The following is a 12,581-nucleotide window of genomic DNA, read 5'->3' on the forward strand; positions in this document are numbered from 1 at the left end:
TAAATAACATATTCCTCTTAAAAGCTCACTCTCTTAATGCTTTCTGCAGAATTTGATCTTGACATCTTTCAAGACCATGAACTTACAGCTATGACTCCTTGCAGAACTAAATAACTAGGGGAAATTATATACAAATCAATGGAATCAGTTGTCCACAATTCTCTTTCTCTTTTCAAAATCTTACCCAGCAATTTGAAAAGTGCAGGGAGGAAAGAACAACACTATTGAATGAATATCTTATGAGTAAGTTTCCAATTAAAGATAATTAATTGGGAAGAGGTAGTGCTGTTGAAAATTCTCTTAAGCTAAAGACTTATTGATTCAGTTCCCAAAGACACTGCAATCTTAAATCTTATTTTTACTTTATTTTTTTCATCTTTTTAATTATTATCCACTTCAACAACGATTAGAATTGCACACATATTAGGTTTCTCTGCCATTAGAGTACTTCTGACTGGTCACTGCAGGTATAATAGTTGCTGAGAGAGACTACTTCTGTAGATCACACAATATTCTCCTTTGGGCTTGTCCTCCACATATGAAATAGAAATTTTCTGAAATACTGTTTTAAAAAATTGAGGTGAAACAGCTCAAGCTCTTTTTGGAGAGAATGTACGTAGCTTAACTACCACAGGTAAACAAAAAGCAGATGTAAATACTAGTGCAATCATTTTAAGAGGACTTAGAAGCTGCTTTAAATGCAGCATGTAGAACCATGGAGCCCCATGCAGCCTGTTAAGAAGATGTGAATCAACCAGCAGCATCAAGCACTTAATCTGCTGTCTCAACAAAACCACCACATTGTTTAACAAATGACATTTTGTCCAGATCTCTCTTTTTATACACAAAATATGCAATATCATGCCCTTATGATGGATTATTAAGCCTTGGACATACTAATTTAAAACTGAACTACTAACTAAATAACCCATAAATTTAATTAAGGGCCTAAGAAAATTAGAAAAGGAGCATGGAGAGCAATTGGGGCTCAGCCCACCGGCATAGATTCTTGAGAGGGAGATACACCCAAATCCAACCTTTTTTGAGTGGAGATGCACAAGGAAAAGTGATCTACTATGCAATTTAATTTAAGAGTCTTTTTCTTTATTTGCCTTTGGGGGTAGAAATTCTAATGAATGAATTGACAATGGTGTTATTCTCCACTTAACATATTACAAGTGGAGATCATGACCAAATTTTCATGTGCTTCTTGTCCTTAACTTTGATTACATTTATACTCAAGTCACGAAGTTCCTCTAGCTTCAAGGCTAGAGACAGCAATCTGCCCCTTAAACTGGGATTTACTACCTTTACCTTATAAGTCACACAATGGGCTGAGTGTCCTGATTTTAAAGTTGAATGAGTCTTCCGTTTTCATAGTATCCAAAAGCATACAGACCACAAGGAGCTGTCAGGCTGTTTAGGTTTCTATCCAACAAATGCCATCTTTTTTGCTATAGCAAAATGTAAAATCTCTCTTTAGCATTAGTTCAGCTAAACTTCTGAACTACTACCAGTTTAATAGAATTATAGAATTTATGTATATTAGAATTTTATATTTATAGAATTCTAAACATTTATAGAATGTCTAGAAAAAAAACCGAGCATGTCCTCAAAGCCAGAAGCCTACTGAAAAACAATTCACAACACTGATTCCTTCCCTGAAGTATGCCAGGCTGCTCTCCCATAGCACTTCTGCCATTAAGTTGCTTGTAACAGATATGCTACTAAAAAATCAAAAATCTGATACACTGCCTTTGAGATTAAAATACTGTGGTTTGGGATTTAAATAGAATTAGGTGGCTTATATTTAAAGAGCCACTAAATTGATACCAAAATATTCTGATAAACTCTGAGTTTATGAATTTTGCTTCTGCCCTGATAGTATTTATTTCTGAGTGATACACAACTATTTTCCAATACTTCAATGCACTATACATCAGAGTACTGTACTGTGTATCAGCATTTCAAAAAAGAACCACATAAATGCTAAAATGCATATTCTTTTAAAAACTGCCAGATTTCTACAGCTGACATTATTTACTTTTAGCAGTGCTTCACACTTAAAGATGTAAATAAATTTACAACAATGTGATCGTTTAAGAAAAATCTATTATTTTACTTGTAAAATTTGCATATATATGGAAAGAGTTAGTAATGTTATTTATAAAGTAAATACTGAAATTAGAGGCCCTGAAAACAGCATATGGGCCTACACGCCAAGTCCAAAGCCCCCTACTCAGCGCTGAGGGTCAAATGCTTCTGACAGATAAAACCTCCATTCTGAATCGATGGTCTGAACACTTTCAGACTCTTTTCAGTATCAACCGCGTAGTCCAAGACACAGCCATTCAGTCCATCACACAGCAACCGGTGAAGTATGAATTGGATACCGCCCCCACTTCAGGAGAAACCCTCAAGGCCATACAGCAGGTGAAAATTGGCAAGGCAGCTGAGGCTGATGGAATTCCACCCGAAGTCTGGAAACATGGGGGCCTTGCACTCCATGTCAAATTTCACGAGTTTGTGGTACGCTGTTGGGAACTCGGCGAACTACCATCAGACCTTCGTGATGCAGTCATCATCACTTTGTATAAGAAGAAAGGAGTTAAATCAGACTGTTCAGATTACCATGGTATTGCTGAGAACACAGCTGTGTTGGGCAGGACACGTCTCAAGGATGAAGGACCACCGCCTTCCTAAGGTTGTGCTTTATGGTGAACTTGCCACTGGCTGCCGCACAAGAGGAGCCCCGAAGAGAAGATACAAGGACTCCCTGAAACAACATCTCAGCCTTGGCCATATTGATCAACATAACTGGTCTACTCTGGCCTCCAATCGGGAGGTCTGGAGACACACCATCTATAACGCAGCTGCTTCCTTTGAGAACACACGCAGGATCACTCTCGAGGAGAAAAGACAGTGCAGAAAGATTCGTGCCTTGCAGAATACACCACCTAAGGAGTCTTCCTGCTGTGCCTTTTGCAACAGGATGTGCCTGTCTCGTATTGGCCTTTTTAGCCACCAACACGCTTGTAACAAACATGGGTAGACCCTTCCCAAATCTTCGTTTGCGAAGCCCAGCCATGATGACTGAAATTAAAAATGGTTGCAAAGAAACTATACTCCTAGGATTTATTTCATCATCTATGAGAACATCTTATATTGCAGGGCTACTGAAACTGTCAAACTTAGTTCAGCTTTACAGTAAGAATATGTTCTCTCAGCCTTAAAAAGACCCCAGATATCATTACTCTTGGATACATACAGACTTGGTTCCTATAAAATTGAAATAAAGTTCAGTTTCCTGAAGGAAAGCATAGGATTTCTTTTTGTCTGCATGCAAGTTTGGTATCTTCTGAGTGGGAAAAACCCACATATACGTGAAAAGAATAAAGTATTTTTAAAAATCTATTAAAACATGAAATTAATCAAGAGGATTCAAGAGGAATCAAGAATTTGAAAACAGTGTAATAATTCAAACCTAACCAAGTTCATAACAATTCTTCTATGATAGAAAGATTGTGCACCAGGAGTTAGGTCCTTCAAGATAAAATCATAACCTTGGTTTTATTCTTTCAGAGAGATACTGTAATAATTCAAAATGAGAAAACAAACAGACTATTCAAACAAATTCAGAGCTTTTTATTGCCCTGACTGTACCAGAAACATTTTGTCAAGTATCTGCACCTCGTTCAGTGAATCTGACTTGGGCTGTTTTTGTTCATGCCACTTAGCTTTAAATGAATCTTAATTTCTTTCTCTTGTGTAATAGCATGGGCCCAAAGGAACCTATTAAATCTTCTATTACTGCCTGCTGGCAAAGAGCTAGCAGATGAGACTCATTTCACAAGTACAGCCCATTTTACTCAAGCTGTTAGCTGAGCAGAACTACTGAAATTTGCTTCAATTCTTGCATAGAGGGTTAAGGAAGGTAAATCCAAATGTTTTCCCCCCTTCATGCATTAGCATCCTCCAGCTATTTTAGCCCAGATTAGGACTAAATCAAAACTATCTATGATGACTTTCTAAATTTCAAGCCTGAAACCATACACTGAAGGAAAAAAGTTTCCTGATCTCTAACTTTTAAGGAAATATAATATTGAATTTCCTCTCATCTCCTTTGTCCTCATCTGGTGACTCACTGTGGGCAGATGACTGTGAATAAGGAGCACTGGGTATGGCTCAAGGACTGGATATTCTTAGGTTAATAAAATTAGTCATTTAACAGCTCCTGACACTGAGGATTGCATGTGTTCCTCTGAAGTAGTAGGAGTCACTGCTATTCTATGGTGTGAGAGACAAATCCAGGGGATCAGACACGAGTCACACTTAGCAACTCCGGCCTTGATCGAGTTAGACCTCTTCTTAGCCCTCTTTTCTTTAACTGCAGTGTCTGTCCTTTTCTTTAGTTATACAGTTTAGCAAATGCTATAGTATACGCAGTACTCTGAAAATTTATTGATATGGTTCATTTGGGACTACATACTATTTAAAACTACTTCTAGCAATTCTCTTACATCAAACAGTTACAGATATTTAGTACTAAACCTAAAGCCAAACTTGTTAAAGGCCATTTTCTCAGAATAGTACAATTTTCCATCTTTCCATCCTTAGATGCTTTAACTCCATGGCTTAAAATGGTCTCTCCACTTTCCTGAAATGTGAAAGGTTAACATAGTAGATATACCACATCAACACATATTCCACCCTGATTTAAACAAAAAACTAGGTTGTCAAGAGGAAATGCAAAAATGACAGTAACACCGGGCTTTTACAGTTCTTTCAGGATTACAATTGCTGACAATTTGTTATGGTACACTGAAAGGAATTTTTGTCATTATCCAACCATAGTAAACATGGTATTTTATTAGTGTCCTGGTTTTGTCTGGGATATAGTTAATTTCTTCTTAGTATCTGATATAGTGCTGTGTTTTGAACTTAGGATGAGAATAAGATAACACTAATATTTTAGTTGTTGCTGAGCAGTGGTCAAGGACTCTTCAGCTTCTCACCCCACTCTACCGCCATGCAGGCTGGGGGGTGGGGGGCACAAGAAGTTGGGAGGAGACATAGCTGGGACAGCTGACCCAAACTGGCCAAAGGGACGTTCCATACCATGTGGTATCATGCTTAGCACATACACTAGAGGGAAAGCTGGCCGGAGGCTGCTGCTCAGGAACTAGCTGGGCATTTGTCAGTGGGTGGTGAGCAATTGCATTGAGTATCAATTTTTTTGTATATTCTAATTCTATTATCATTATTTTCCCTTCCTTGTCTGTCCTAATAAACTGTCTTTATCTCAACCCATGAATTTTACTTTCTTTCCCCCCAGTTTTTTCCCTCCTGCCACTGCAGGGCAGGGGTGAGTAAGTGGCTGTGTGGTGTTTAACCGCCTGCTGGGTTAAACCACAACAACTGGAAAAAGAGATGTATATGTATGATTTATGCTTGTCAAGAGACTTGGAAAATCCCATTAATGTAAGAATTCCCCCAGGCAAGTCACGATTTCGTGGAAAATCTGCTACTAGCTGTGAACAGCTGTCTTTCGAAACCTGTTCTAAAATTAATGTCACGCAAAATACGGAACCAAAACTTCTCTTAGCTTAATTTTGCTACTAGTGAAATTTCAACATCTATAACTAAAGACAGCTGAAGACCATGCCCCTGGTTTGACACTTCATTTTTCCTGTCAATATACAATTATCGTACCTAGACATCTAGAACTGAAACAGCTTTCTATACTTTAAAATTGGATCCCACAAGCAATCTGAAGTTATTTTTCATTATAGGATGTTTCTCTACTTTCAAGTTCTTAACCATATAGTTTAGAACACCCTAAACTCTTTGGGATGATAAGACTTTTCATTGTTCCACCTGCAATCAACAAATATCCATGAAGGCAAAAAAGCTTCATGGCATTTACAAATTAGGTGGTCAATGTTCCTATAGTCATCACAAAGCCGAGGCATCCTTTAAATTCCATAAAAATTTGATCTTGCAGGCATGAGCTATACTCTAATAAGCTATTTAGGAAGAATCCAAGAGGTTATACAGCATCAATAAATGAAGCTATACAATTATAATCATACAGAAAGTAAGATGGTACCAGTTAAATGCAAAAACCCTACTTGGACAAAGGTTTACATCCCACGGGAATTAGTAGGAAGGTTAAAAAAAAGAGTAAAGACTTATCTCCAAGCATTCACATAGTATTACTTAATATTCTTAACACTAATACATAACACTACTGAAGTGACACATTCTCCTGTAGCTGTTTTCATGTAAATTCATTGGTTCCAGCATCATTCAGTAACCATGAAAATGCTGAGCTCAGAAAGCTGCTCAAGGCTATAAAAGAAACCTGTAGCAGAAATAGAAATGGACCTCTTTCTCGTGATGCTTTGCTCTGTGTTCTTATAACCATGATTTAAACTATTATTATTTCCATTTCACATATCAGCGGTGTCTGAGTGACAAAATAAGAGATTTTCAGTGCAGGAGTTAACTTACATTCCTCTTCCTTTGGATCGAGTTGTGTAACACTGACAGATAAGCGATCTACACGCTCCTGTAAGGAGTTGACTCTAAATGAGAAACTGTGTGCTTCATTGAAAAGTTCACCAAATATATCTTCAGCATATTTACCTGAAACACAGGAAAAAAAAGAAAAATTCAAGCGCTCGACAAGACAGCCAAATGAGTTTGCCTGCAAAAAGATTTCTAACTATTTTAATTAAGTAATTCTAAGAGGCATGAGTATCACTTGTAACAACCTGTACTTACTGAGCCCATTAAAAATGCTTCAGAAAATCAAATGGAAGTTAAATATTTAACTTGCAAGTTATTTATCAGAAATGAAATTATTTAATGCATTACAGGACAGATATTCAGCTACTATAAATTCTTCTAACTACGATGATATGCAAGGAACTAGACTGCTTCGTTTCCTGAATATGTATAAAAGGATAACTTCCAGCATCTGGAGGTATCGCTCCTGTATGAGCGACAACTAATCTTTCTAAGTGAAATTTACCTCAACATTTTTCTCAAAATGAAGCATAACTTCCACTCCTGCTGTACGGCAGACTTTACAAAAATGGCAGATCAGATATTTACATCTAGGTGAATCAGAACCAGACTATTAAAAAATACACATTAAAACAATAAATCCTACCTTGAAGGGTCAAAATTCTAGTAATCGACCAATTTATACTGAAGTAAAAAAAAAAAATCTCCTTTGCTCACTTCAATTGACATCACATGTTTAGCCCAAAAGAACAAGAAATTCAAGTATTATGAGAAAAGGATCAGTAACGAGTTTCTCTTCTACAGAGTATTTTGTATAGTGCTTCTAATGCTCTCCAGATTCCACTTCAGTAGTTTGCCGATGTCACTGAAAAAACCCCACCAGACTGCCTAGCAAAATTTGTAGCCACACTTCTGAAATACCATGTGATAGCTTTTAAAACTTAGTACTATATTGTGCATACGTAATTTGTGTAGTGTTTGTGCACTTACGTTGGTTTTGGAAATACAAATCTCACAAATTTCTAACAACCTGCTTTGCACTCAAGTTCTGTCTGGTACAAAAGGAAAATATAGCTACGGAAATTTAGCCTTTGGTGAGCTATACATCTGGAAGTATACATAAAAATGAGGACATTTTTATATAAACATATCAAAAGAACAAAAATCAAATCCCTACAGGTACTGTGGAAACTACTTAAAGATACTAAGTAGTAAGCACAAGGCCAGCACATACCATTTATTAAGACTTAGGTAATAGCAATAGAAAACCAGCATGACTATAAACAATGCAATATAAAAGGGGATATCAGAAGAAATGTACAGAAGAAGAAAATAGATGGGATCATAAATTCTGGCATATTAAACATAAATAAACTAGTCTGAGGAGCAACTAGCAAATTAACAATAAATATTCCTTTAAAGGCATGAAGAGGAAGAAAGCTGCCAGGGAGTCTGCAGAGCTGACTGGCAGTGAAGGTATAACGGAATACAGAGAAGACAAGACCCCTGAAGAAAGCTAATATAACACTTTCCGCTGGTGCTCACTGAAAGGAACTGCAGAGACCCTCATGCGAGAACTCACTGGGGGAGGCTCGAAGAAATTGAAGGGCCTATATAAAAATTACAAAAATAAACTAACAAAATGACCAGCAAATATTAGTAACAATTTGTAAATCTTCTTATAAACACTGAAGCACACAACAATAAAGTTCAATTTTTTTTTGTGGAACATCTTGAGACCTACAGACCTGTAAGGCTGACATCCAGACAAATTAGTGTAAATCTTTACAGAGAACTGAATCAGCAGACATCTGGATGACTTGTTAGAGAAGAGGCAACACTGCTTTTATGAAGTGAAATGTCTGAACTGTTTATAAGGAGTGCTATAGATAGAGTGTTATGATCTAGTGAGATTTCCAAGAGAGTTTAGAAAGTACTTATTCAAAGCTTTTGGGGAAAATTTAACAGATGGGGCATACAAAAGAAACAACATGCCACAGATAAATAACTCCTCAAAAGGTAGAAAACAGAGGATAGGAGTAAATCATCAGCCTTCACATTTGAGAAAGGTGAGTTTTCTTAAGTTTCTATGCTGGGATCTCTGTTATATAAGGTATCTGTAAATGACCTGAAAAAAATGAGATTAAAGTTTGCCAATGATACAAAGTTATGGAAAGGAAACACCCTGAGCATTAGGAAATACACAGAATCCTCGGCTGGTGGAAGAGGCTTCCAGGCTGTAAAGAGCTGAAAGAAGGGAGACTAGTAGGAGTATTGTACATGCTGTCTTGCTCTCATTCTTGGAGCAACTGCTAATAGCCACAGTGAGAAGCAGATCAAAGACACAGCCATTCTTAGGACCTTTGTCTTTAAGCACCAGTCCACATTAAAACAGAGATGGAAAGTTAGTAAAGTCTTCTTAGCTGGCAACTCACCTAACACAAGACTTTCTAATATAGGTCTTGAAACTCTGTAAAGTTTATGTTCTTTAACCTGTATCTGAAGCAAGAGAAATTATTTAAAAATGTGATCCACTAAGAGCAAGATTCCTAAACTTTTAACACACATATGCCAAAAAGTTAATGTACTTCAGATAATATATTCAGAAATATTAATTTAAACTAGATAGTTCATGTAACATTCAGACATGCAAATTAGAATCAAAATCAAGTGTAAAATTTCATGTATAGAATAAAAAGTAAATTGCAGGGCCTTAAAATCGAGTAACTTTCCTTTTATAGGTGTATTTAAGGCTACAGTTTTATCTGTATCATTTCATCAGGCTTACAATTCACCTACCTCATTAACAAGCTCCAATTGCAAATAATCTGTCTCGAAAATCTTTTCATTATGTTGCATACAGCCACAAACATACTGCAAGGAATAATTTGCCCGTGCTTATGAACACTAATCCTCAAATGAGAAATACATTAAAACCAACCTGTCACGTTTGAAGTGGTATGCCAGCCACAATGTCTCTACCTACATGTCTGTTGGTGGTCTCTTTATTTAGCCACAGGTATATTTATCAAATACTTTTTCAAGCAAAGTAACATGTTTGCATTTCATGCAATGTACAACTACCATTCAAAAGAATACTATATGTGAACGTATACATATATAATATTCATAATCTAGTATTTGTTTATGTTGCTATCTCTGTATGTATTCTATATGAATGTATCTTCAATTTTGAAGGGATTACAAAAGATATGAATATGGGTAATAATACTGAAAAAAATGTCACAAACTCAAATAAGTAAAAAAAAGTATGAGAAAAAATACGTTAATAAACAAAGTTGAGCTCATTCCACACAATGGGTAATATGTTAGAAGAGTAAGGAATCAAAATTAATTCCATTATATACAATGAACATTTGAAAGTACTACTAATACTTCAGAAAATTTACAATATTAAGGTGCTACTTGATGAAAACCTCTACTCTTGTTTCATGCAGTACAATAAAGAGAATTACAGTTGACTATGACAATTAAAATAATAACATCTTAGGATCTTGGACACAGTTGGATACATAATACCAGACAAGAAAGATCAGTAATCTTGTTTGCCTATTAAATTAAATGACAATGTAGACTTCTGCAACTAAATAATTCAATGTCTGTGGAAAGCTTATTTTACTGTATTTGCAAAACTTGCCTGGTATTTATTTTTATTAACAGAGCATTTTTTTAAAATTTAAATAAGAGGATACATTATTATTTAGTTTTAATTAAGGAATTTATTATTCACCTTATTATTGTTTTCACAATTTTTCCTCATGTCTCAAAGGGCTCTGTTCACAATGAAACCTTTAATAAGAAAGGGATACAGGAATGCAGCTCGCTCTGGTGTCAGTCAGTCAGTATCCTTTTTTTCGACAGCCAAGTAAAATGGTTTGGAAGCAATGTGCTGTCCTTCCTTCCCTTGACAACTTGCATGTGTTTTGATGGCTTTTTTTAACAACTATTTTCCTGACTTTTAAAACAGACCTGTGAGCTGAAAACAGAATACTAACTAGTAGCTACTAGCTGAAAATAAAATAAAAATAATACTGCTTACTGCCTTCCTCATTTTTTTAAATTAAACCCACCAAAACATGTATCATCCATTCATGTTCATTACCATAATAAATACACAATGGCTAATAACGTGAAAAAAATATGGATCAGTTTTACAGTGCTTCTCTTTCACCATTTGTTCCTTTAAATCTGTTTTATCTCCTAATTTTCCCCCACAATTTCTTAAACATTTGTCCAGCAGCACTGGCTTCTGTGCACAAATGAATAATTTCTCACCATTCAACACACTAAAATGAGGGGATACTAAGGTAAAAGAAATGGGGCTTTTTGTCTTGTTCAGGGGGACTGGGTATGTTTCAGATGAACTGAAGTCAACCACAATCACCACATCAGGTTCTGAACCATATTTCAGGCTAATTAAACAAAGCATGACAAAGAGTTGTCTTAAAAGACCTATATATTGTGTTGTACAAGTTCTTAGAACCACACTAACAGGCTGCAGGGTCAGGGCATACATGAGCAGTGTCCTTGAAACTCCAGTCCTCAACTTCACCTGAACTACAGCATTCTCAATGATGTATCTGTTAGCAAACCTTAAGGAAAGGGCATTTAAATTAATCATTTTGCAACACTAGATCAGTTACCATCAGATTTAGTTACATGCTCTCAGACAAGGAGTAGGAAGTGTGGAAGAAGTCACTTCTTTGTCATCCTTTTGCATTGTTAAAGAAAGAGTTCCAAACCCTTCAACATCTCAACCTGAAACAGCATCCCACAGATCAGTTATGGCATCAGCAGCCTATAGGAAATATGGGCTAAATTTTATGTATCTATCTGGACAAATAAACTGAGCACCTACCAGTGCCCAGTGCCACAAAACAGCATCATTTTCAGAAATTCACAAGGATGACTGGTAAAACTCAGGCCAACGCAAGATGCAGCAAGCAGGAAAACCAAAATAAGACCAATATTGCCAAAAGTATTAATCATTATTAATTTAGCCTTAAATAATCCATCACACTTCTGGAGATAGTGTGTGTGGGGTTGTTAACATTTACACAAACAAAATCAAATCCAACATTAAATTAATTATAAAAATATGTATTATATTAAATATGTGGTGAGATTATTAAGTGCAAAGTATAACGAAGTGTTATGTCATTAAATTTAATATTAATAAACATTATTTTAATATTGAAATAGTAAATATTTTGATATATTGAAAGACACAAACCACAAAATAATATTACCGTTTAAAAATATAGGTTTGGCCATTTTAAAAAAATACGTAGAAACAGACAAAATATCTGAAAGAATAAGCTAAGAGTTCAGTCTGTTACCCACCTATACTCTATCACCTTGATTTCTATTATTTCAATCCCATTCAAAAACTAAACAATATTTTTGCCCGGTACACTTTACTAAAAAGTAAAAGCACAGAACAAGAGCAGCTGTAAAATCTGTCTCATGTCCCACTGCACAATTCTTTCCCAATACACTTACACTACGCCAAATGACATTATTCACTACTGAATAGTTTCTTCCTACACAATATAGTGTATTCATTAGAAAATATTTTTTCAGGATAATTACTTACCACATAAACCACTAACTATATATAATCCAGGTCTTTCTATAAAGCAAAATAAGAAAGGTACTCTAAGTCCTCCTCCATTAATTCTGACATGTAATTTAACATATCTATTGCCTGTTGATGCAGCTTCAGTTCTTCACAACATAATCTAATTTTTAGCAAAAATAAGGTATATCTGAGTTTCACTTAAAAGTCTAGACTTTTTTCTCATCAGGATCATTTCAATCTCACAGCTCAGTGACCAGGAGACAGACTAAAAGCTAGGAGAGTGAACTTGGAGATAAGAACCTTGGTAGATCCTTGAGAACCTCAGTGGCTATGCCTGAGCAAGCTCTGAAAAACCATGTACTAAATACATAGCACTGATGTTAATTAGGAACCTTCATTATGAGGGTGTAAGAGCAGTCCACAAGGATTGGATTTAAGGGTTATAACA

At 35.8% G+C, this 12,581-nt stretch overlaps 1 protein-coding gene across 6 annotated transcripts in view; it reads right to left on the reverse strand.

Annotated features, from left to right (window-relative positions):
* The window catches only part of WASF1 (WASP family member 1), an 86,666-nt gene that overhangs the window by 12,393 nt on the left and 61,692 nt on the right, over nt 1-12,581 (reverse strand). For all 6 annotated transcript variants that reach the window (XM_039379785.1, XM_039379784.1, XM_027747909.2 and 3 more), the window contains one exon: nt 6,514-6,648. In XM_039379785.1, coding sequence (XP_039235719.1) covers nt 6,514-6,648 — 135 coding nt within the window. The remainder of the gene's footprint in view (nt 1-6,513; nt 6,649-12,581) is intronic.

This window comes from Pipra filicauda, unplaced genomic scaffold (assembly GCF_003945595.2).
Source record: "Pipra filicauda isolate LSUMZ 115617 unplaced genomic scaffold, ASM394559v2 scaffold176_size3548034_pilon, whole genome shotgun sequence".
Taxonomy (NCBI): Eukaryota; Metazoa; Chordata; class Aves; order Passeriformes; family Pipridae; genus Pipra; species Pipra filicauda.